Genomic DNA, 26,901 nt, shown 5'->3' with positions numbered 1-26,901 from the left:
TAGCACAAGGATGCGTGTAATTTGAAGTCCACCTTTGATTACTCTTTGCCCTCAATTTAAAGACCCTCATCCGCTCAGAAGTGATATCGGAGGTTGACAAAATATAACCGATTTGCGCGGATTTATTTTCTTTAGCCAATCTAAAAATATTTGGATGGTAACTTTGTTTTAAATGAACAAGATTTCTGTATAAAAATTGGGGGTAACATGAAAAACGTTAAATACGATTTTAACTTCAGCTGTAATTTGTTTTAAGATTTCAAAAGGTAATCATTAGCGTTCGGCTACCTGTGCATTGATTCAAACCACGGCTGACATCTACAGTCCACAACTTTTCCGTTTCGGTTCCCATTACAATGAAATGTATATCTTTCGACCCGCACTGCAATAATAAACTTGGCACCACACCACACTATGTGATACATTTTCCTGTCCCAGGCATATCAAAAGACTTCGAAAACTAGAAAACTTATTTACAATAACGCAATCTGCATATATATAAAATTTAAACTAAAATAAATTTTTGTACCGGTACCTGTGTTCAGATATTCCCGCACTTTTTTGTATTTTAATGATTAATGATGGAAATTATTCTTTTTTAAAAGGAATTCCTCATTTGATGATTCCTACATCACTAATTACATCAGAAATAAAAGGCTAAAATGAGATTTATAAATTGTTTTCTGTTAGAAATTCGTCAGGAAATAGAAAGAAAGACATTGTCTAGTGTTTCCTATTGTCCTACTATCATTATTACGGTTAAATGATAACAGTACAAACAACAGCTGTAACAAAAAACGGAAGTATACGGCTTGAACGTCCCTATGCAAAACGTTTCATTGAATTATCTCGTACTCCACTGACTCCAAGAGCAAGCCGGACATTATTCCTACCAAACCTGATTTATCTGATACAGTTACAGTTTTAATTTACGAATTTATTCCCGCCTTGTCTCGTATCCTGAAAATTACAATTCGATAAACAGCTTCCGATATAATACAGTACACATTATCTGGCTGACAAAGGAAAGGTCGCTGAATGCTGAAAAGCTCAGATAAAACACATTCAACGCCTGTAATATGACTCACTCTTGGATAAATATATAGGCAGTAAAATAATTCTTAAATGACTGTGACATCCTACCAGAACGGAGTTTTTAGTTTACAGCTCTGTAGGAAAGGACGCGCCGTTATGATTCAAAGTACTTGTGCTGGTACCTTCCAGTGAAGGTCTGTTCAAGAAATGATCTGTTACTCTTAAGCATCTAATCCGAGAGATTTCTCCTCAATCAAGCAACAAAAAGGGGGAAAACTGGGTTTTAAAAGAAAATAGGGACTCTTTGGGGGGCGTCAAACCGTGTGAAACCGTTACAAAAAAAAACCTCATCAGAAAAAAAACAATCAAGAGGTTTCTGCGGTTTACAGTATTTGTTTAAATATCAGATAATGTTCGATATCTGGATCTTCTTATCAGCTGTTTCAATGAGGTGTGTCTATACTTCACATTAACTGAAAGAAAAACAAACAGCCCGCTCTGCTTCTCCCGGGAGCGTAGCAGTCCGGCTCGGAGAACGAAAATAGATGGTGTAATCCTCACCGCAGGCACTTCAGGACTTCGCTAGTGCAATAATAAATGGTTAAAACCAAAGGGAAATGAGTGCACTTCCCGCGCTGTGCGTCGTGCATGTATCGAATGGCCGAATTCCGTTACAGCGTTTCTGTCGTGTGGTGAGCTTTTCGTGTGACTTGGAAACTAAAATACAGTCGAACCCCTCCACGCAAGTGACTTTTCGAGGGAAATCTCATACACACAAACACTAGGAGAAATAAAATAAAGTATTAATACCAAAAGTCTAAGCAAGTGAATGGCGGTGGCGAACAGACGGCGAAGAGGGGAAGCTGCTGTCTGCGCAAACTGGAGCCAGGAGCTGCGGAATGAAACAGGACTGCGAATTTCGTCGGGCTGTACCAATGTTTTGTTGAATCAGACCACACCGTTGTATGAATTTCCTCCCCGCTGATTTAAGAGACGGCTGTTAAGGCCGTACACACCTGTCGGCTGAGTAAACCCCCTTTCCTTTCGAAGAGGCGTGAGAGGGGAAGGTGAGAGGGCCTGCCTGGGTCTCCATATAGCTGGAAGTCGTCCTGTGAGTGTTGATCAATAAGGCGGCCAGAATCGAAATCCCCCGAACAGCGGGAGAGACCACATTAAACAAAAAAGGGTCGAGAGGAGTAGGGCAGGGGTGATTTGTGCCAAGGAAACCCCAGTGGCAGTAGAGAGTGCGACTGGTTTGGTCGTCCTTGTCTGGCTAGCTCAGTGGTAAATGAACAAATGACAGGTGAGTGAGGCTCCCGGTCGATTCGGGTCGGACGCCAGGAGGAGGAAAGGAGAACCTGCACATTTGTTAAGAAGGTATGTCATGTTTCCAGGTCTAACTAGAAAGCATTGTAGTCCCTCACTTTTCACACACACAATCAAGTCCAAATCAGAACTGCAGGTCCCTCGATCTCTGTTAATTTCACACAAGGTGCCACTACCAACCAGGAAAAGAAGACAAGAGGGAAAGCACAAATAACTGTGGTGGAACACACAAAAAAAGCAGTTTTGAAATGGGTAATGAATAAATTATTTTATTATATGTGATACAAACTTAAATTATGGAATAAATTATATTCTGTTGCAGTGCTTTGCATTGCAGACTTTACATGTGGCATCTTCACACTCAAATTAGGAACCCCAAAAACCTCAAATGGCTCATGAGTACAAAAAGAGAACATTATGTACAGCACCTAGACACATGAACAGTATAAATTACAGAAAACAATGTATATATAAAAATAATGGTATACAAAATCCAGAAACTTCAAACTCAAGAAAATCTGCCCAGCCTTTCTTTAACAGTGCTTCTTGAAACCAAATACTGAATATATATCAAAAGAGCTGTTCACTCACAAACCAATTACTAATTTGTTTTAAATGTGCTTTCTATTTTCTGTGTTCTTTTTCCAGTTAAATACCCCAGTATTTCAGTCACCCCTTTTAATTCTATCTGTGACACTGCTGAGAAACACTGGGCAAGGTCATAAGAAAACAGCGTGTAGCGTCTGCTGAATTTTAAGTGCCCGTGTGAGACTACCATTAAACAAGTCCTTGCAGCAAAGTTAGCCTTCCATATGAGAAAACACAAAGCAAAACATGATTTTTTTGGGGGGTTGTAGTGTAACATTTTTCATTGAGAATTTGCTCAAGCTAATTGCTCTGTTTAGAAAAGACAATCCATTGCACAGAATCAATCATCCTTCTTCTTCAGGAAAAACTGCAGGGCTGCATCCCACAGCTCTCGGGGGAAGCGATTTGACAGCTCGAGGTAGTCCAGAGACTGAGAGACTTTTTCTGAAAGGAGGGAGAGAGAGAGAAAGAGAAGATAAATTAGGACCCAGTTCTGAAACCTTCTAAACAGCCACAGAATGATCTCCCTGGATTCTGTCAAAGGCGATACCTGCATAATCAGGGCCTGCAACAAGAAAGAAACATGAGGACCTGCCTTAAGAAGGTGACGTGCTGAAAAGCACACTTACAGTAAATGGCAGTAGGGCTGGCTAAATTAATTAGGCCCCTTGTATCCATTAGAACTGATGTATTGCTCATTCATTCCATTCTGGGAGCTTCAGGTGATGCCTGACTTTGTATGTCTGAAAGGTGCTCATAGTTCAGACATGTCTCCATTTTTTGTTTGCATTGTATAAAGGCTGTTTCTAAAAAGTGAACTTATTAAGCTATTTTTTAAGAACTGGTGTCCTTATTTTTTGAAGTTATGATGGAGTGTGTAATCTAAAAAGCCTGTAACAGGAAGAGCTGTAAAGATGCAGCCTGCCTGCCGTTCTCCAGTGCTGTGCCTCTAAAGGGAATCTGAGCTTGAACCTGTGTTAGCTCAAGCTGTCTGCTTTGCACAATGCCCAACTGGTATTTCTGTAAGCCAGGACTCCACAATTACAAGTACTTCTTTTCCACTGCTAAGGTTCTGTGATAAGATCCTTAAATATTTTAATGAGAAGAATGTGATTCTGCAAAAGGCCAGTGAATAGGAAATAAAAAAATATCACCTATGCCTGTACAATCAGTGTAGAAAATTATGTCTAAATATCAGAAAAGTATTAAAAAACAAACACAAATGGCACATCAATAATTTGAAATGGTAACAAAGCTTATCAACAAAAATCCTTTGTGGTCTTCATGTGTAATAACACAGTCCACCCACACAGACTCTCAAAAATTGTCTTTCACAAATGTTATTTTAGCATTACAAATGATGAATGAAATACCTGATGGATATTGGACCAAATAAAAACTAAAAGTGCAGAGAGTTGAAATATCTCACAAAGACAAGCACTGAGTCAAAACCAACCTTCTTGCTGGGATGTTCTGTTTTCTGTCTGGCTTGAGCCCTGAGCACAATCCTGGGGAAAAGAAGACAGTGTTACAGTGCCTTAGTCAGCGCAAAAGGAAGAATGTTTGATGGAGTTCTGTTACTCATCTGTTAGAGAAGGAGCATACTTGTGAGCATACTGCCAAGCCATCAGTGCCTAAAAAAAATAAAGCCGTGCACTGAATCTTCTTCAAAATCCTAAGCAAACACAAGCAAAAATGCTGTCGGCTAAGCTAAGCATTGGAAGTCTTTCGAAAATCCTAAATCAATCAATATTAGTCTGACAGCTGTCCTAGCAATTCACACTGACTATAGAAACATAAGATAAATGCAAATCCTTAACAAAATTCTGCCTCTCTCATTGAATAGGACTGGTAGATTCTATGTATTGGGTACTTTCTAGTTATACAAGTTTTACAAGGCACCATGTATTATGAAAAATATAGGTGAAAAACTTTCCTGACACCTGCAAAGTGCTTTCAGTTATGTATGTAAACACCTGTGTGTTCATTATCAAGTCCTTTCATCTGGCAAGTAAAAAATAGATTTATCTTAGCTCAGTAATGACTGATTTAGATTACAGAAACAACAATTTATTCAACTCTAATCTTAGGTTACACAAATAATAAAAGGTGAATGTCAACATCTCTTTAGAACACCTGAGAAGCTGTGTTTTATTGATCCAAGGAGGCCTTTTAACAAAAAACTTTAACACCAAACATATGTACAGTATAGACTTTACTTTTGCTTTCAAACCTGGCTGAAATGCTGGCAGACCAGAGTCATTTTGTTTTATAAAATTCGTGCATTGCAACACATATAATCCTCATCTGAGGCTGGTGTAAAAAAAGAAAGCCACCTATGAATATCTTCCCTGTTGCACAAGAAGACGACGACCTGCCTAAATACTGCTCAGTTTTTGTTAAACGGTCTGTGCTCACTAAGAAGCCCTCAAGAGAAACAGACCAGGGTGCAATACATCTTTTCAGTGTTTGAACGAAGTGACAATTTTCTCTCTCTTTTTTTAAGGAAAACTAATCTTAAAATAAATAATCTAGGTAGCCAGGGAGCAAGAGGGGAGATTGGCAGGGAAGATAAAAAAGGAATCTGTTTACCAGGGAGTCAGCACATGGCAGGTAAATCCGACATAAATTAGCAATAGGCCATTTGTACTGACTGCAGTTCTGAACAGTCAAGAAGCCCAGTTAACATTTTTACCCAGTAGGATGTTGTGGTGAGAAATGCGCAGTAGCACTGTAGTTTACAGCTCAAAAACCTGATGAGATGTACTGAAATATCCTCATTGTGAAACTGAAGCAGAACCTGCACAACAAATGTTATCTACACACTTGATGCAAGAGAAGTGAATGGATTTTTTCTGAACGTTACTCATATAAATAAATGACTAAAATGCCATTAGAAAATGTTAGACACAGAAGAGTTCTGTCAAGGGTAGAAACCCATAAAAAGCAACTAATATAGCAACCAAGTTACCATTTAATTAGAACAAGAATTTATGCGTCAAATTTGCTTTTTGACTCGTATCACTAAAGCTGTTGCATGATGTGTCAAAGTGAATATTCTGTCAGATACAGATCAGGTAAAGAAAAGCATTTTTTAAACTTCCAACACAGCTTTAACAAAATCAGAGCTCATTAGCAGTTACAAGAGGTGAATGCGCAGTGATTATGTGCAGGAACACCGTGTCCAGAGATTACCCCTGTCCATGATCCATCACGGACCTGGGGAGGAGGTTTAGCAGGACACAGCGAAGGCGTGAGGCAGGGCCTACCTGTATGAACGTTGCCAGCAGGACGCAGCTCATCTCCTGCTGCAGGATGACCTTGTTCTGGGGGTTGTTGTAGCAGGCAGAGACGAGTGTGGGGAAGAGCACTTTGATGAGCCGCGGGTCGCTGAAGTACTGGAAAGGCAGCTGACACAGTTTCTGCAGCACACTGGGCTGCCTGCCAGACTGCACGATTACCTGGAACACACACAAAGCACAGCTACTTCGTCACACTGCCGGCCGTGAATCAAAAACCCTATAAATCTTGTTCAAAATTTTAAAAATATTAAAAAGGAAACAGAGGTCAAATGGATTTTGCGAGGACTTGCATTCTATATACTAAAAGATAGGGTTACAAATTATTTTTAAAAGGTTCTTTGAATTGGTATGGCCAAAAGCTCACATGACGTGCGCTGGCCATTACTTATTTTCTGTCTTAGAAATTGCATTACCATTTTAACATTTGTAAACATCTCTGTTAGGACCTCGACTGCAGGCATCACTGTAAAGAGAGCCTAAAAACAGGCCAGCTGTAGGTAGTGTGCACTGTTGAAAGGTTTTGTGGAAGTTATAAGCTGTGTGCATGCCAGGGCTCTACTTCACACTGTGCATGTGGCAGCCAGTATAGGCTTTCCACAAGCAGGACTTTATACTTGCGTTTTACATGCTGCTTTTCAGAAACTCTATGTTCTTGCTTTGGGTCCCTCTGCTAGTGGAAGTTTGTTTACTGCACCAGACGTGGACGGTGCGTATTTTGGATGGTTGCGGTTCCACTGACAACGGAACAGCGAGGGGTTTCTCCCTCAACTTGAAGATACAAGCTACAACTCCTCTCAGACTTCAAGTCCTGTTCCAAACGGTCAATAAGGATGTTTACTGCCTTTGACGTTTTGGAAATGGAAAAAAAAACCCCATCAGTTTAAACAAGAAACCACAAGAAAACTATATAATTTGGGTGCCCTCCCCACCATAAAATATGTCCTTAAATGTTTTCCCCCTAAAGCACAAGTTGCATAAGCTCTGCAAGTTCACTAAAGGGAATAGTCTTTACTAGAGGTCTTCTAAAACACAGCCATTCTCAATTCAAACTCCAGTCATAGAGCACCAGTCGATCTGAGGTACGCAAATCGCAAAACAAAATAGCCCAAACAAGTCTGCAGCACCTTAGCATCACCTCTCTCTACTGTTGAATACCCTTCACTGTACAGAAGGCAGAGGGTTGCATGACAGGACTAACCGGTGGACTGCAGCAGATGGCTCAAAAGCCTGATCTTCCTACCTATCTGCAGAGCTTTACCAGTGGACGAGGCTGGCCCTGCCAAGCCCGAGAGAAGAGAAAAGGAGGATGAATGAGGCTCCCCCAGGAAAGGCTCAGCCCCTGTTCTCAGAGTCATCAGGCACATTAAGAAATGAAGCAATACTGTTAATGGAATCCTCACTGTGCCGACATCCTTCCAGCCACACCAGACCCTTTCAACGCAGTCGTGCTATCCGGCTCACTAATATTAAAATCAAATCACTCCCAGACAAGTTTGATTACAAAGGGACGATACAAAAGACAGGGGTGGGGTGCGAGGGGGGTGCTGACCTATTGTTGGCTCTCTCTGGAGCCTGGGAGGCAGGCTGCAGTGCTTTTTCGAAGATCTGTTAAAAACCGGAGGTCACGACTGTAAATCGTAGCTAGAAAAACACAGCTTTACAGGTACATACACCCAGATCAGAGCTCGGCTCAAATTGAAAACAGAAGGGCCGGGTGAGCCTCCTCGACCACAATGACATAAATTACCAGGATTTACAAGATTTTTAAAACACTTTTAACAATACTCTTCCAATACATTCTCTGTTTAATAATGCACTTTAGGGTTTAAGAGCTTGACAAACAAACCAATAATTCACATTTTTTATCATTTCAAGGTTGGAACACTTCTGGACTGTGTTCTACAGCAATGTTCAAAAGGATCATGAGTGGACGTTATATCAAATTAAGGTCTGTTTAAAGACAAACATGCTGCAAGAATGTCAGGAAAACAAAACCGATCCGTCTTTCTCAGGCAGTAAAAGTTCTTTGTTGAACACATGGGTGGAGCAGATTCATATGATAACCCTGTGCACAGCATCTACTGTACTCTGATTCGGGTTTTTATTTCACGTCCTGTGCTGTTAGGATAAATAAACAGATAACAAAGTTAGCTGATTTCAGTCCTGTTTTTTTCACTTTAACAATGAAGTATTTTCCTTAGAGCAAAGGGATGCTTCTGCCCCCAGTCTCATCCCGCTGAATCCTAGCTGCAGCGCAATCAGTTTGAATCAATAAGAGTTGGGATGTTTTGAAAGGCCGATTAGTTTTTATTGTTAGTTTTTAGAAGACAGCAGGGTTAAGTTGGGTCCTGTAAAAAGGAAGATTTCCATTTTTAAACTATTCAGAATATCAAATCAATCTTTCCCAGTGACAGTGTGGTTAAGAAGCAACTGGCAAGAGAGGCATTAAATAAATCTGAAAATGCGATGCAAAGAAAATTCATCTTTCAGCAGAACATTAAACATTATAATCCATAAAACTAAAGAATAACTCCTTCCCTTGGGGGACCTCAGGACTAGGCCTCACAAATGTAAGCATTCAGAAGTAGAGGGACTTAACACAACCGAGGTGTGTGCTAGGACTGCCTGTGGCAAGAGGGAGGTATGGTGAAGCACAGAGAGCACAGTTCCACAAATCACAGAGCGATCTCATAATCCTCCACGATTCAGTGCAGGAGCTTCACAACTCTAAACAAATTGTCTGCCCTCAAGTGCGCACTGCGGGGAAGACATAAAACAAGACCATCTTGGCAGAGACAGCTCAGAGGTTTGCCTTAACCAGCTCTGCTTCGGTTTTCCAGTTCCTCCTAAGAGAAAGAGAATTCTACTCACTGTTCCCAGCAGTGGATTGCACTGAACCCAGTCATTCCCTCTCTCCCAGAAGTACCTTCTCTGGCACTCAGGCAATAAAAAGAATGACAACTGTTTGAACCTATGAATCAACCACAATTACAAGGAAGGTAATAAAAGCTAAGTGTCTGATAGCTCGGCACTTATTGAAGTACAAATACGCTGGTATTTCAAACAAAGGCACTGCTTTTACTGAAGATCTCACAGGTAAATTATAAAACGTAAGTAAGCTTTAAGTTTTAAAACAATAAATCCAGCAGTGTATTTTGGGGACGGTCACTTAAGGAATTACCGAAAATAAGGGATGAAGAAAGATTATTTATTAGTTAAGACACAACTGAACTATTAAGAAGGACCAATAAGAGAAACCTACCACTTTGAACAACCCTTTTCTAAGACATGATCTTTGACTTGACACATGCTCAAGTGGCAAAGTGCTTTCACTCTTACGTTTGATGTCAGGGGGCTATAAAAAAACCTAACAGCACTATGGCCCCTCTTCATTATAAATAAATATAGGTCCTTACAGAAGCTGATCAAAACATCAAACCAACAAAACATGAATAGAGAAAAACAAAGACATACTCTATACAGTACTGATGCACAGAAGAAACGCAATGCTCATGGATTCAATACAATATTTTAAAAATAGATACCTAACAAAATAATAGTAAATGTGGATAAAAATGCAAATGAACATCATGCAAGCATTCATTACAAAATATGACCTATGACTGCCCTGAGCGCTAACACAATCTTGGCAGGGTCGATGTACCGACTTGATCAGCCTCCGGATAGACAGCTGTGGGATATTATGACACAGCTCCTCTGCACCTGCAGCCAGCTGGTGAGCACTGGACAATCACGGTTGGCGTCCATTGCATTATGGACGATAATCCTTAATGCATTAATGATGTTGGTATAAGGACGGGAGAAAAAGCAGGCCATACCGGCAAGACACTGATACTGTTTTCTTGAAGTCATGCCATTGTAATTCTGGCACTGTGTGGTCTTGCGTTGTCCTGCTGGAAAACTAATGCTTCCAGGTGGCTTGCAGAAAAGCAAGACCTGCTGGTGCAAACACTCAACAATGTAATGCCCTAAATGCGCAGCTAAAGCATTCTGGTGTACAATGAGATTCGTCATCTGCATGCTACCCCTGTGAACAGTACCAAGAAGATGAATAATGCAATAGCCAAAATAATGCTCACTACAATGTCTCCACACACAAAGTCTTCTTCCTGGAAGGCAGAATAATATAAGTTTGCTGCCTTGGCAAAGTAGAGCAGTATTTATTGGCAAAGAAATGCCACATCTTCACATTCTTTCACCTGCAGTAACTTTATCTCCTACATTTCAGCATTATTTTATACTGGGATTTCTCATGTTACAGTCAGTGCAGAGTGATAATGGTTATGCAGATTAGCCAGATGAATGTGATGATCCTGGACTGTCGTGGTCACCTTCTGTCATCACCTTCGGTCACCTGCCTGTCCCTCACAGAGCCAGTTTCCTCCTTTCTCTGGACTAGTCTCCCATTGTTGAAATAGATAAATGTTGAAATCTCTTTCCTAAGCAGGGCATGGCCATATTTTTGCTGTTTTTTTTATTAATTGTAACCATTTTTCTGAATGGTTGTCTATTTAGACAACTTAATTTGGCAATTTTCAATTAAAAGCAAATTAAAAAATCAGCAATTGACATTTTGTATGTCTCATTATTTCAACATTCAAAGGAATATTATTGCTTAAGCTGTTCACGCAAAATGCAATGTACTGTAAGCTTCCAATGAGTTTTCATAGAGCATTTTTCCTTTACAAAAGTAAACTGAATGGAAAAACTCCTTCAAACCAAAATCTGCTGGTTTTACAAATATGTACAAGCAAACGCTGCAGCGTAAACAAACCCAAAGTTTGAAATTCATCAATTTAATACAACTACAAAACTCCAGCGAGAGATTAGAAAAGAAGCTGACAGAAAAAATTTGACTGGGAAAATGCAAAGACTCAAGAATACTGTCATTGCTCCAGGAAAATTAAGAAAACTAATGATGTGTGGGGTTGCGAGGGTAACTGCAGATATGGAATTGTAACAAACCAGCTCTTGCCGAGATGACTTATATTGATGGCTGCAAAGGTATGCTGTTGACAGAGTCCATTATGGAGTTTAAGTTTGCAATACAGAAACTAACATTTCTAAGGCAGATAATGGGTTCATAAGCAAAGAGAAAATACACTGTTCTAAAGGTCAAGCACGCTATCGGGTATACACAATATGGTCTTCACCGACGCATCATTCTTCCAATGATGTTTAATTGGATCCTTACTGTTAGTGGAGACAAGCTCCTCCACACTGTACTCTTTACATTAACCCCTCTGTTGGGGAAAAAAAAATCTTCAAACAGATACGGAGCAGTTTCTGTTACACATTTCTGCGTCTAGACGCTCTCAGAACATCTGACTCTTTTAGCGCAGGGACACGTCAGTCTTCAAACAGTATCACAAATTTGAGCAATGACCCAAAATACAAAACAGATCCCATCTTCTCTGTAAACGTTTGTTTTACCATAAAGTGGGCACGGTCAAGTTACTGATAAGAAAGCAAGCAAACCACATTTAAAGATGCCGAAAGGGCTCATGAAAGGAAGTCACTGCTGAAAGAACTTATCTTAACAACTTATACCACCCACTGACAGGGTCTTCAATTCTGTACAAGTGCTGTGTAAACTTCCCTGCTCCTAAATCTGCCGGAGGCTTAAATACGTTACTGAAACAAAAGATCATTCCTGATCCTGTTTAAAATTAAAAGAGAACATGGATCTTGCATAGCCAGGATGCGACAAATATCTATTTTGAAAATGCATAATTCATAAAGGCAGTATGAACCAACCTCCTGTTATGGTCAACATCTTTCCTGTCAATTAAATATGACGGCACTTATCTGCAATTTGCTTGTGATAAGCTGGATTGGCTTACTGACCGGCATCCTGTCCAGGTTGCCACGACTCTTACCAAGGAAAAAGCAGCTTTCAGATAGCAAATGCATGGACTGATCATTTATGAGCAAGAGAACAGACACATTTACATATAGCTCAAGAACAAAAAAACAGATTCACCCAAAGCATAAACAAAATCAAAATCTAGAAAGCAGTGCTCCAAAGTGGCTAATGTATTAGTTTAGAATAGGCAGAAGTGTTGCATGTAATGATGTCTATAAACAAATATCCAGAATCTAATGGTATTCCTCCAACTGTACTTAAGAAAACAGGAAAAGCTATCCATGTGCCGCTAACTGGTAATATTCCAAGCATACAAGACTTTCTGGTCTTGAAGAGGATACCCACTGTAAAAAACAAATCACGTAATCATAGACATAAATATCTTACCTCCATTACGTGTGATGCACATGATAATGCTAAACCAACAGAGCATAAAAATTAAATATCTAGATGTTAAGAAGACTGGATAATGTTTCTTGTAAAATTCAATTTTCAAATCCTACTGTAGGTCAGACATTCAAGGCAATGCAAGTTTTTAGTGAGAACTGGTTAATGCATAGAAAACAGTACAGATAAGGAGTGAAATTGGTGTTACATAATTAGTGGGGTACCACAAGGATCTGTATTAGGACCACTGGTGCTCTGAATTTCTATCAGTGATCTAGAGATACTAGCGTAGTTAGTAAACTAGTCACATTAGCAGATCATGCCAAAATTAAAGTATTAGAAAACTCTTGAAGCCGCAAAAAAAATTCAAAAAGACAAATTTTAGGATATATACTGTACTTGACAGATGACAGAGTGTTACTTGAAGGCAGCAGAAATATAATAAATGTAAGAAACATTTATAGGAGTGAACTGTTTTAGGTCTAAAGAGCAGACTTACCCGATTACCCGATTCAAGTATTCAGTCAACCTAAAGACTTTCTTCAGAATTAATCGTGAAACACAAACAAGAGGATACAAAGATGATGGGGAAGTGCATTTGAAAACTGGAACAGGAGGCAGTTCTTTACACCAAAGGTTGTGGGTGTCTGAAACTGGGTCTTCTAGCCTGTTCCTAAAGGTGACACCCTTGGCTTCTTTCAGGAAGGATCGATGAAACACTCAAATTGATTAGTTACTAGTTACATGGGCTAAATGGCCTACATTCCTCTGTACAACATTTCTAATGTTTAAAATATACTTTTTTTACCAGCAATGTCTGCAATTACAAAGGAATTCCAAACAACCTCATGGAGCTGTAAGAGAAGTGTAACAATTCTTATTACTGTGCCGAGACCAGCCCTTGATGCAATCCTACATGCTGCTGTGCGCTCTTGTCTGTTTACAGAAAAGGCAGCATAAATTTTGCAGTGTAGTCTGACAAGCCACTGGTTCCTTGCTGGTCTGCACAAGTCATGCTTTGCTTCCAGGCGAAGAGCCGTTCAGTAATCTCTGCACTAAATGATTGTTCAAAGAAGTGTACAACACTAGTTTAATGGGGATTAAAAGTACTGTTCTGGCTTTGGGCTGTGAAGCTGAAGAAACGCCTTTCAGAGAATGAGGAAATCAGGGGTTTTCCAGCAGATGAAAAAGGTCGATCATTTAGGACTGTACAGTCTGTGTCAGTGACAATTGGTATTTTTGTGTCATCTCTCACTCTCAGGGCAGCAGCTGTCCCCTGGCAGCAGTTTGACTTCTTCCACACTCCAATATCTTTCAACACTATCTGGCAGTGAAGGCAACTCTACTACGAGGGTATCTAATAATCACTGCTAATGAAACAGGACTCTTGGCTCGGTTTGCCTTGGAACTCTTTCAGATTTTTTTTGTGTGGCTACCTCATATAGTTCTCGAAGTGTAAAAGTATCAGGCATAAGAAAAAACATTTTTAAACTTTAAAACGGGCTTTTGCTTTCTTCAGATAGCCATCTGAAAACCATTTCAATCATTCGGCTTTCAGACCTGCAACGTTTAAGAGTGACTCTCCAAGCCATTTCAGAAAACAACATGCTGAGATTTTAGTTTGTCCATAAGGTTTTTAGCTAATTAAGTTTTAGGCATTAGGAAGAGCTTTACTGCATGTAAGTGTCTGAAAATCTTGAGTTGTGTTATTGAAGTTGAAGGAGCAGAAATGATAAGTTATTTAAGGGAAGCTGCAGTTTTTTAGTCTGAAACAAGGAAATGATTTCTTTCTCAAGCTAAGTGCTGTTTTGTCACAGTTATTATTCCTTTCTGGATCTTTTTTACACAGAATAAGACTACGGGAAACAGCCGAATTGTTATTGTACAAATGACGATGCATAACTCATCCTTCTAACAACGTTACAAGACTGCGCTATTCTGCAAATTATTTATATCTTCAGAGAAGAAGGTATATATCACTCTGGATAGTGGTTCCCCCTTCAAAGTCCTTTTTTATGATCTGCATTATTTCTTGTGCACATACATAAACAAAACTGGAGCAGCCCGCACTGAATCAGCAGACTCTGTCACCGCTGGGCTCACAGGTCAGTGCTGCTTTCTTGTGCCGCCAGTGCTTACATTAGCATGTGAAAGGCTAAAGCTGTTCCAAATATCCCCTCCAAACATTTATCCTGCTTAAACCCCGCACGGAAAAAAAAAAATCCAGGAACACAACACTGCCCAGGATCATTCTTGGTGCTCTGGAGTAAAAAAAAAAAAGTTGTTTTACAAAAATGTAAGTGCTTATATTGTATTTATACAGTATGCCATCCAATAAAAAAAATCTGCTATTGAATTACATATCAGGAAAACTGCATCTTCTAATGCAGCCTTCAAATATATTCACCTTGCTACTATTATGAATGTGTAGAGTACGTCTGTCTACATCACAGACGTTTATACCTCATATTCATGTCTGAAGAAAATGTGCTAAAAGTAACCTGATATTTATTTTAGAAAGATCAAAGCCTATGAAGTCTATATTTCTGCAGGGACACAATATGTGAATTTGGCTGTATTTTATCTCTAAGAATAACAGATTTCTGAATTTGATGCATTTTGTGTTTCTTTTTGGTCAAGAAGCTAATATTAAAATGAATGATATTAGCATTTTACTAGAACCAACTGGTGCTTGTAACAATTTCACAAAGTAGAGACTCCGTGGAGCAGCTTCAACAGGTCGGGAGTGTTTTGGGGAAAAAAATCTCTGTGCTTTGCCCATATTCCACCTCCCCCTGCTCACATGTAGAATGTTTTTAAAAAGAGGAAACATGATTTTATGAGAGACCAAGGGTAACGGAAAGCACTTTCCATCACACTCTATGTGACCGGCTTCACTGGCAAGCAGACTGAATTCTCGCATATTTCTGTTTTATTTTATTATATTTCGAGACAGATGGAGCAGAATCTGAAAGAATCTTAAAAAAGCATGCAGGCCCCTGACTTGGAAAGCTGCGATAGGCTGTGTTTACATTACTGAACTGCTCGGAAATGAATGGCCCTGCACTGGTTCAATCCATCTTGCCTTTTTCTGAACGTGTGGTACACTGGCAAGACTAAGACTTTTGACATTTTACTAAATCCTGCTACATTGAATGGTTGAATTACTGGTCAAGTAGCTGTGGGTTATTCAGGAGTGTCAGACTTTATACTGTCAAAATACTTGGTGTTTTTTATACATTTGGTGATTTCTTGGGCATTAGACACAAATTAAAAGGTTTTCTTCTACTAGTCTCAAACTGCAGGATTCACTCATTCCCACCACCACAAAGCACGTGTTCAGACTGTAAATAATTAAATCTTACCTTAACAGAAAATATTTTCCCATGTATTCCACATTAGTCATTTAATGTCTTAAAACTAGTAATCAAAATTACTAGACTGTGAATCATTACTCTCTATATATATCAGTCTAATACATTAAAACTTAATTAACAAAAAAATAAATATTCTAATTTAATGTGCTTAGTGTGTCTGCTGTTTAAAGTACTTTCTCTTAAATATGTTGTGCTGTATGACAAGGATACCCGTGTTCAACAGATATCAAAAACCATTATATCACTAGAAACCCAACAATGTTCATAACATCTAAGCGATGCGTTAATTATTTCAGATTCGTAGCATATACTGTAAAGCACTGTCTGCCACAGTGGAGTCAACCAGCATAGTATACTATAGTTGGTCTTTGATTAAATTGAGGCTCGCTGTATTGTAAGAGGCAGAAAAAGGCAATATCCGCACCAAAAAAAATCCCATTGGCAGATCTGCTTTCTTATAAGTATTTTATTTCCCCCGTCACTTTGTTCACTATGTTGAGGGCGTTTGTAATAATATAAGCTGAAAAGTAGCCAAGGGTGAAGTAACACAGCAGCTTGTGTCCTGCAGCTAGGATCAGAAGTTTAAATACTTTGCTGCAACAGATTTTTTAAATTAGCAAATTGCATGGAGAATAAATGAATATGCAAAAGCAGCTATTCCCAGCGTGGTCATTCAGCTAACTTTTTTGTGTATGAACAAAGCTGAATCATCTGTCATCCTTCCTAATTTAATCATCAGCCCCCATTCAATTATCCAATATAATATGCAAATGCAATGAACAATGGCCACCACATGCTAATTATGTACATCAGAATAATTAAATTGGATAGGAGTAGTGGAGGGGAACTGAACTGTCATAAAATGGGAGCAGATTCTTTAATTAAGACCACAAAAATTTAATTAGAATCTGTAATCTGCCCGTAAATTGTTGAATGGCTGTGGCATGCGTGAGGGCATTATTTTTATTGCAACGTTTTCCCTGAAAAGCCCACAGCTGGCACCATGGGACCGGCTTCACTTAACTAAAGGACAGCCAGTTGTGAGACATTGTGAACTGGTGCCAGCTTGACAGACCACGCATGGAAGCTAGTTATGCAACACACAGTGCACAGCAGATTAATCTTCTCCTGCTCCATACATCCAGGCTCACAACAACAGGTCACTCTGAACCACACAGCTGCTGGACTGGGCGAAGGTGCCAAGGCATTTAAAAAATTTAAGAGGCACCTTTTGTTACTTTTCTGTTTCCTTTTTTTTAAAAAAAAAGACAGCATGTCTTCTTCATTTAATTAGTGAATCAGGAATCAACACAGGGGACAGGACACATTTTTGTGCAACTTTCACAACTTTCATACAAGTGAATTTGTTTTATCGCATTTCAAGAATATATACCACTTCTTAATTTACGATAATTAGTTCTCACTTTAACGACCAAGAACAGAGTACGAGAGAGAATATTTGCCAGGTGTACCCAGTTGTATGCTGGGATGAATAGTTGCTTGGGTGACACAAAGGCAGCTGCTCAGTCTCTCTCTCCAGTTCCTCCAGCCACTGAATATCTCCCATCCTCTCACGTTTACTGAATTAATCTAAAAATATCTTATCTATGTGAGTGCCTTATGTTGGCATTATACAAAATCTAATATAAAAAAAAACAAAGCTAGAAACAGTGTGAAAAAGACTTAAAAACGAAGAGTTTCTAAACAAAACATCATTAGAAAAAGGGGAAAATATACATTGAATGTTACTTTGAGACTTTAAAATAAATGACATTTAAAAGGCTCACTGAGAGTAAAGGGACAGAAGACAGCTGTGCAGTCCAAATGTGTCTAAGGGCACTCCAGCATTTCTCACAACGTTTGTCACCACCAAAAACAAGTCATCCCTACACATTTTACATGAAATCCACCAAAATTATCAATTTGTTTAAAAATTAACTTAAAGTCCAACTACATAAACATCTGACACAAATGTGTGTGAATGTTTTTATTTGGGAGATCAGCCCTCTGGAGGGATATGGACCCACTGCGTCACTCCACCCCAGTTTAATAAATTCCTGTTTGAGTTTTCGATCATGAGTGGCACTTTTCAGGAACGTCAGTCACGTTACAGGAGGACTACCTGTACTTAAAAGCGAAGAACGTTTGCAAGAGCCTGCTGGGATTAGTCAGCACTCGGAAGAAGTTAAGGAAGACGAAGGGCAACGCCTGAAGAGAGAGGAAAACAATTTTTCGCACCCCCCCCCCCCCCGATTTCAGGTTTCACCTGTTCGTCCTAATCGACGTTTCAATTCGACACTAATTTTCAGGGGAAGGACTGCACTGCTCGATAACCAGTTGACGATTCTGTGCAGGTCTCCAGGTGCGGAGGGCCGGCTGAGCAGAAAGGGTTTACCTGGTTGTCGGGGTGGTTGACGGTGAAGTAGCCCACGCAGATGATCACCTCGTGCAGTAGCTCTTCGCAGGTGTGGCGGGAGCAGTACCACAGCAAGGAGCTGATAATGTGGCGGAAGGCCAGAGAGAGACCCTCAGCACCTAGAACAGACTTCGACAAAACACAGTAAGAGATAAGCAGCCAGGCAACTGCGAATGAGACTCTCATTCAACCAGCCAACCAAACAAACAAACGTCAGGATAAAGCCCATAGCCTAATTATCTCTGGTTGGAATTTTGCCATTTCCCCTTGGCTGACGAACGTCTCGCAGACCCTTCTACCACATTTCCATGCACAATATTTCCACGCTGTGCCTGCCAGGGGTCACGAAACCTGAAGTGAAAAAAGCAGGTCAGGATGTTCCTAGAAGAACTGTACAACTTTACAGACAAAAAGCAACAATGCCACACACATATATATACACACACATAATCATAAGCATGATAATGACTTGCTAATTTCTCAAAAGTATCAAGATGAGTGGCACTTTTCAGGAACGCATCGGTCATAAGTTATTTCTGTGACGCTTTTTGATTTGATTTATTCCCAGAAACTCACAGGACTGTAGGAAGTGCACTACAGAAAACGTGTTTGCTCCAGCAGGCTTCTGTTTTCGCCATGGCAGTGCAGGGTGTTTCTTTCTGACCCATGACTTTCCTGCTATCTGCGGAATTTGTTGATGGGTGTTTTTGTTGATTTGTTAAAGGACAGCATCAGCACAACATTGCCCCATCATGGCAGGGCATGGCACAGCGTTTTACACAATCCACCGAAACAAGGTGTCCGCATGGCAGAACGAAAGCGATATAGTGTTGGGGCACAAAAGGGAAGGCAGAGCTCAGTTACAATAATTAATTGCATTTACACAGCACTTTTCATCCCACGCCGGGGAGGCAAGGCTAGGCTGTACAAGTCCGGAGTGGAATTTAGCCAGGAAAACGAGTTTCACAACTTGCTTCTTTTCAACCCTGTCATGGGATCGCTAATGACCAAGCCGTCACTAAAACGAAGACCCTGGTTTAACCGACGGATCTCATCTGACGGACAGGTACCGGGTCACACCATGCTGGGACAAAGTTTATTTTGTGAGTCTAGTGGGAAGTGCGCCACTTACTGGTCCACCAACATCATTTCCTTGGAATTCCTAGAAAGAGGCTAGAAAGAGGTCATGCTGCTGACAAGCTATTCTGAGGCTGCATTATAATAAGGCCGAAAACAATGACTGACAAAGTTGAATTCTTAATAGTTCAAAAGTTCTTGGAATTATTACAGGACAGACAAAAGAATATTGTGTACTACAGAAGTAACTATTATAACTATTAACTATTATAGAAGTATCCAATGCACACCATGAAGGCAATTCCACTTTTCCTGTGATTTTTGGTAATAACGAGTTGATGTCAGTAGGTTAGTAAACCAAAATTAAAAGCAACGTGTTTGCAATGGATGTGTATCGTTTGCCGTATGAGCAAACGCCTCTCACGCAGGCTTTACCAGGCTTGACTGGGAGGAGGAAAGCAACGTCTAACAGAAAAGACAAGCCGAGGGAGGGCACGCTGTTAACTCCAGTGCGGCTGAAGGCAGAGTGAGCGCTGAGATTCGCCGCTCGCCGACTGCGCGAGGATCGTTCTGCTCCAGGAGCAGACGACACCTGAGACCCCAGCCCCCCAAAAGGGACTCCGGTCCCACAGCCGAAGAGATAGGATCGGCGGCCCTCAGACAGTATTTGTTAAACATGTCAACGTGACAGAGCAGCAGGAGGTCAGGAGAGAAACAAATCAAATCAAGTGGGGGCATCTAAACAGCCGCGCAAACAACAATACCTGAGGAGCTGCCTCCAACCGTCCACCAGAGCAAGTCTCTCACTGCTGTTTACATTCCAGACCTGCCAAGCGCACTGGGCTAATTTAGGCCAGTCCGCTTGTAAACCTCTGCATCCTTCAAAACAGCCCACGCTGACGCCGATTCACAAAGCCAGCCACAAAACATAGCTTTGCTGTCATCTTACTAGACACACAAGACACATCAGACTTTTTTGTTTACTTAGCATCCTACAGGGAATGTGTGCTTAAAAAGCATTTAAGTATTTGACTGTTATTTCCCGAGCTCATGTCAAAACAAGGCTTTCATTAGCGCTTGCAAGTCAATGATAGGGCACATGTTCATCACTATTGTTGCACTGGAACTAACCTGTAGAACATGGGTCTTGTCAAAAGAGGTGGTGACAAAATACACAGGCACACAAGGGTAAAAACAAGCAGGTGGCTTTCTCAAAAGGCTATTGGCTGTTGCAACAGGGTCTTTTTTTATGCAATACAGTCCTGAAGTTCAAACACCCGTTGAAAAGTATGATTTTCACAGGCAGTTTGAACAAGCCAGAGAGTTCAGGTCCTACTTCTGAAGCGCCTATTAGCTTCCAGAACAGGATAATTTGAACCACAAGGTGATTACAACTTTGGTCATAAAGTGTATTATTTAAAATGTACATAAAAAAGTACCTATTGAAACGCTTTGACCAGCAGCTGTTTCAAATACACCACGAGCAGTTCAGTGGCAACTGATCAGCTCCAGCATAATTATGATGACATTAAAAAATGAATAATGCCCTTGTTTCCTCCCACAAGGTTGGCGATTTAGCAGACAGAGCTTGCTGGCCTTTCTCATTGGGGATGCTTGAGAAGCTATGTCTCCTATACTAATTATACATGTCCACCTATGTTATGACCCCTTGTGCTCTGTCTAACCTTAACAGATTACTCCAGGTCACAGGGCGCACAAGTTTATGTACAAAAGGTTCCCTTTCTTCTGAAGGAAATGCTGCTTCCTATTGAGAAGCTGAGGAGCTCCAATGAGCTGCTCTTTGAATCATTTGCAAGCTACTGGAGTCAGGATATTTGTGCATTGCCTAATGGCCAAGCACAGAAATATGAGGACCCCTGCTTATTAGACTGAAAGGGTTTCCCCCCTTGACAAGACCTTTTCATGGACCAATAGTTTGGACCGTCAAGTTTGCTGGTGATGTTCTTGCATGGCTCTTTAAAAACACAAAGGGTGGTTTCAAATTTGATGTTCGCATTTAGATGTAAAAATCGGGCACAAAACAACGACTCGTCATGAAACTGGGTCAACAGTTTTTGCATCATGTATTTCTGAAAAACATTTTCAGATTTTTTTTTTCTGCAGAAAAAACATCAGTCACTGTCACTCAGATTTCCACAAATTTAACATCTAACTATATGAAACAGCAAGATATATCATGGTCTGCCGATTAAAAACGGACTTTTGCAGGGGGGGTTAATTAAACTTTAGCAAAAAATGTAAAATGTATCAATTGTTAGGGTCCTGAAAACAGAAATAAGCCTGTTGACTGCCAACAGTGCGACAGCCCCAGAGGAGAAGGATTCTGGGACTGAGCAGAGGCTTCTGGGATCTTACCTGGAATGCTGAGAGGTCCAGAAGAGCAAAGCTGTTCAGGAAGCGAATGCTCTGGATGGCCACCTGGATGACGCTCTGGGGGTAACCCTCTACGGGAATGGCTGTGTTGGTGTCCTGTGTGGCCCCGTGTAGGAGGATGCAGTACAGCATGTGCAGCACCCCCACCAAATCTGTGGACTGAAGCAGCGCCGCCAGTCCAGTCGGATCCTGCCGTTTGTTGTCAAATATGCTGGGGGAGCTGACAAAAGCAATGGGTGAAATGAGAAAGCACAGCCAACTGTCCAGCGTCAGGCATCATTCATGTGCTACTGATGCTGCCGTGCATTCACATTCATTTATTTCAGAAGAGCTGCTGTGCTTTTTAAGGCCGGAAAGACGTGCATGTGCTAAACTGTGTGTTCTGTGCAAGGACCTCTAACAGAGCCTCTTTGGTGCTGACATGAGAGTGGCCCTGCTGCCTAAACACTGGCATTTGGACTTCAAACAAATTGCATCTTTGTAAAAACATGCATCTGTAAAACAGTGCATTTTAAATATTGTCATTATTATATTATATTGTCATTATTTATCCACACACTTCTATTCACTTGGACATGCCCCATGTATCTTCTCCATTATCTGAAACTGCTGCATTTACTGAGATCTTCTAGTCACCAAACTGTCACTGGAGGACAATCAGAAATCCCACATTCAGCAAGTAGGTCACACACAACTAACATTTAATTCACTCTATTGAATAAAGTCCAGTACTAGAAAACTGTTCTGACCAAAGTCTTAGCTTGAACGTTTCTTGGATTTGAGCTAACATGACAGTTTGGAGTTTTGACCTAACGACTGATGGGGAGTCATTTTTTGACAAATTAACACTTGAAAGATAGATTCCAAATCTGAGTGGGTATGCTGTGGTGGTGTTCAGATATTTCAGGTCATTTAGTCACATGTGCTGTAGCACCATGTCTGTTTCTGAAACCAGAAAGCCCTTCATTGTATTTCTTTCAGTTTACAGTGGTTTAGCACAGGGACAGATTTACTGACTGGCCAACCGAAGGCCATCTCCAAGATTTCATGAACATAAGTTACTACACTGCTCTAACTTCAGCATCTATCAGCCACCATTTCTGATGAATGGATGAAAGAGGTATCCGTTCCATGGTACTGGATGACAAGTTCTTGAGAAAACTGTTCTTGAGAAACTGAGAATTGCTGTGATGTTGGGAAACCTTGAGCAATCCTCCAAGTTCAAGTGAGAAAGACATCACAAATTCAGCTGTGAGATTCCTCCCCTAAAACTTTCTCAAGGTTTCTACTGCAGCCTGCAAATTTTACTGCAGGGTTTAAAACCCATGTTTTTTTGCTAACCCCTGTCCCGCCAAACCTTACAGAAGCAGACCAGAGTCAACTTTGTCTAATTCTAATGTTAATGCATTGGCAAACAAACAGGTTTCTGGCAAGCTGCTGCAATGTTGAGCGCACCAAGCTGGATGTACTGTATCATTGTGGAATTTAAAGCAGTGCACAAATTCCTGGGTGTCAGAAACCAGAACAGATCTGAGGGGTGGGAGGCTTCAAATGCTTCTGAACACCAAGCTTTTCAGGTGACAGGTGCTGGAACTGTTCCCTTTGGCGTCTTTCAAGAAACAGCTGGTCGACTCCCGCAGGTTGGCTACTAATTACCAAACAGACAGGCTAGATGGGCTGAATGATCTCCCCTCGTTTGTAGCTCTTCCTACGTCTTGAAAACCAAAAAGCAACAAACTAGAGAGGGCATGAAAGCATTTTCCAAATCGGTGACAAAAACATAATTATACTAATAAGATTCAGATTACTCCTACTCACCATCTGGGCAACGCCTGCGTGAAACATATCTGCCAAAACACACTAAAGCTTCCCAGCCGTAATGCAGAAAGACTAATACCTATCAGGGTGTGAAATAGCTGGTCTTCCTGATTATTCCCAGCTTGGCTCAGAGGTCCTTATGTCTTGGCAAAGGACTATTAGAGCTTCACTGAACTACTAAATACCTCAGACATACTGACTGTAGCATGAAAAGGCCTACTTGTTTTTGCATGAAAGTCAGAGCAGTTCGAGAAGAGGAGTCCCTCAATGTCCATAATAACCAGTGATAAACTAATTTCTTAATTAGTTTCTGTCTACAAATCAGTGGAAATGTTAAATGTAAGGTACGGCAACACATTAAAAAAAATTACAAACACAGAATTGACCTGAAGTTGTCAGGTCAACACAAGGCTGGATGGGAAAAGATGCTTTATGCTAAATAATCCTGCAAATATTTTAGATAGAAAGCTATCCCACACTCAACCACCGATGCTTAGCTGTTGTAAGAAATGCTATTACTAGCAGTAATATCAGAACATTTTGCCTGTTGCTGTTATAGGCTAAACACAGCAAAGCATCATGAACAGTATCCCAACATTCTCAAGTCCTGAAGCAGAAGGCCTTAATCATGTGCTCGGTCTCCCGACGGCCATGTGTTGCTAAATCACTTGCTGAGGTCTCTGGAAGTGTACAGTACATTAATCCATATAAACTTGGCTGGCTGTCTAAAGAGAATATGACAAAAAGCAAAAAAAGAAAAGAAAAGGAAAGCCAGAAGGCTTTTTTCCAACCTTGGAGACACTCTCCCAGCCCACCCCCCAGTCGCAGTGTCTCATGCACACAGCTCTGTCGGCAATGTCAGCTGGCACTCAAGAGCTTCCATTTGGAGCCAAGAGGTCAGGAGTCAACACTTGATGCCACCATCAGAGACGGAGCTGGAGACGAATGTATCGCCGGGTTTCCACATGGCCTTTGTGTTTGTTTAACATGGCCTGTTCTAGAAAAACTAGATGGAAGTAACAGGCTTTCTCCAAAGGTCCCGGTATGTCACGCACATAGACGTCAAGGATATGTGGAGAAAGGCTACAAATCACCCTCATTCACATCCTTAACTATATTTATACTCCTTAGGTGCAGAAAACGTAAACCTAGGTTACAGATTTTGGAATTATTTTTATATAACCAGTTAGTTTTATTATTGAACTAGCCGGTCTGTAATGTACAGGAGGAGTGAGGACTCATAGACATGCTCCTCTGACACACCCACCTGTCAGAGACACAAAGCTCCAAAGCACCGTACTGGTTAGATAGTGCTGACTGGAGGCTACCTTATAGTAAGTCTGCAGGTACACAACGAAAACCAAGTGGGCTCTGTCTGATGAACCTAACCCCCTATCCCAGTGGTCAATTGTATGGTGACACTTAGGACAATCCCAATAATTTTGCCCAGTGGATAGTGTTGATTCAAGGTTTACTGAATAATGCTTGCATGATTTCTACTGATGCGATGCTATGCAGAGTTCAGAACATTCAAAAAGATCTATAGAGATTGCCTAACTGATTAAAATTCACAACTGCATTTGCAAATAAAGTAGATCCTATTTATCCTAGCAGTCCTATTAATCTTAAAGGGAAAAATTGGACTTAGTACACCTTCATCAACAAAATTGACTATTAAAGGAAAATTATGTTAGCTGATACCTTACATGGAAAAGGTCCATAGAATACTGCTTTTGACATGCAACTCCTCACCTTTTCATTAGAAATGAGAACCTATAAACTAAGAAAGTGAATTTGAAAGTAAATTCCTGCAGCCAAATTAAAAATCTTGAATTAAGTTGAGTTCCAAGAAGCTGCCAATCAGACCTGCAAACTAAACTCTAATCGCTTCTTCCTCTGTAGTTATGTTGACAGGTGGAGAATGACTGGCTATAGAGTTTCCTCTTACGTTACTGAAAATATTGTAGTCAATCTGCAGTTATATTTACATTTCTAGGTCTTCCTGCATGTTCCACATTTACAGGAAAAAAAAGAAAAAATGCTACTTGCAAGAAGTGCTTTTTATTCTAATGTGATACTACATTCTTCATTTGTTCGTGCCAAATCTCTCTAAAGCACCTAATGTTTCTGAAGGTCTTAAAAAAGCTGTCTTTTCAGGAAACAATGGTTATTGTTATTAACAATGGTTATTAACAATTTAGTTAATTTAGTTTAGTTTGCTAGTTCTAAGTAAGAGGTGAGCAAGATGCTTACCAAGATAATTTTGTATCACTTCATTAATCTAAACACAATTGTGCCTATAATTTATCAGTAACAGGAAAAGATCTGTGTCAACCTGAAATAAGAGGGCCTCCTTTCTTTCTAATAGGGAGAGAGCACTTGTGTCTATACAAGTTTGAATTGCCCTAATTAAGCCACAACAAGCTGTGAAACGTCCAAGAGATGGCAAGAACTTCTTCAAAAGAAAAGGACAATTAGCTCTTTAAGATTCCCTAATTTAACTCCTCTGGCATGGTACAACGGTAACTGCATCACAGCATTGATCCCGGAAGTCGCTTTACTTTATGAAGCGACAGTTTTTTCAACATTCAGTTCTGCTAAGGTCAGTATGTATTAAACAGAGCATGATACCTTGTCCCAGTGAATAGTATTCAAATGATCAGGCTGCACACTGGGTTTAATCAGGATTGTGTGCAGCAGACCCAGGCAATCAATGGATTGTCAAAACAAACACTGGAAATAAATCTACACAAGAAATGACAAGTAGAAAAGCAAAATGATCCAGCGTCTTTCCCACAAAAAGAGGAGTAAGAGCATATGGAATACTGAAAATCATGAAAAAGCTTTGCCCTGCTACATAAAAACCCTTATGTTAAATCTCTGTCTGCTTTTCAGCTTCAATGCTTCTTAAGGTTGTTGCACAATGCAGCTTAATGCATGTGCCACTAGCCTCATTGAGGGAAACAGCTCCCATATTTAATACCTACAAAACTGCTTAAGCTGCTATAAGCAGCCATGGGCTAGACTTTATTTATAATGTGTTTCCTAAATTACATACACCATAAGAAAAAACATTGCCTAATATATAAATAACTAATAAAGAAGTCCTATTACAGAAGAACTATTAAAGAATGTACCACAATCCCACCAGCAGCTTATGACCAGGCCTTGCCAGTCTTAGGTCCTAAATTACTCTGCATACAGGTCTGTAGTTTTACTGTGCAGCTCTTTAGAACTCATTTAGTTGGCATTGTTTTTGCTTCCATCACAAAGAATATGTGGAATGATTCTTAA

The 26,901-nt window shown here is 40.3% G+C and overlaps 1 protein-coding gene across 3 annotated transcripts in view; it reads right to left on the bottom strand.

The window, feature by feature from the left end:
- Nucleotides 1–2,602: 2,602 nt before the first annotated feature.
- scaper (S-phase cyclin A-associated protein in the ER) overlaps nucleotides 2,603–26,901 on the bottom strand; it is a 125,785-nt gene continuing 101,486 nt past the window's right edge. For all 3 annotated transcript variants that reach the window (XM_088921049.1, XM_088921050.1, XM_088921052.1), the window contains exons 27-31: nucleotides 21,772–22,009; nucleotides 18,298–18,447; nucleotides 6,219–6,410; nucleotides 4,406–4,457; nucleotides 2,603–3,393 (exon numbers count right to left, since the gene is read on the bottom strand). In XM_088921049.1, the coding sequence (XP_088777175.1) occupies nucleotides 3,290–3,393; nucleotides 4,406–4,457; nucleotides 6,219–6,410; nucleotides 18,298–18,447; nucleotides 21,772–22,009 (736 nt within the window). In that variant the 3' untranslated portion in view covers nucleotides 2,603–3,289. The remainder of the gene's footprint in view (nucleotides 3,394–4,405; nucleotides 4,458–6,218; nucleotides 6,411–18,297; nucleotides 18,448–21,771; nucleotides 22,010–26,901) is intronic.

Source organism: Atractosteus spatula, chromosome 7, assembly GCF_055471065.1.
Source record: "Atractosteus spatula isolate fAtrSpa1 chromosome 7, fAtrSpa1.hap1, whole genome shotgun sequence".
Lineage (NCBI taxonomy): Eukaryota > Metazoa > Chordata > Actinopteri > Semionotiformes > Lepisosteidae > Atractosteus > Atractosteus spatula.
This window is presented reverse-complemented; position numbering and strand designations above follow the sequence as displayed.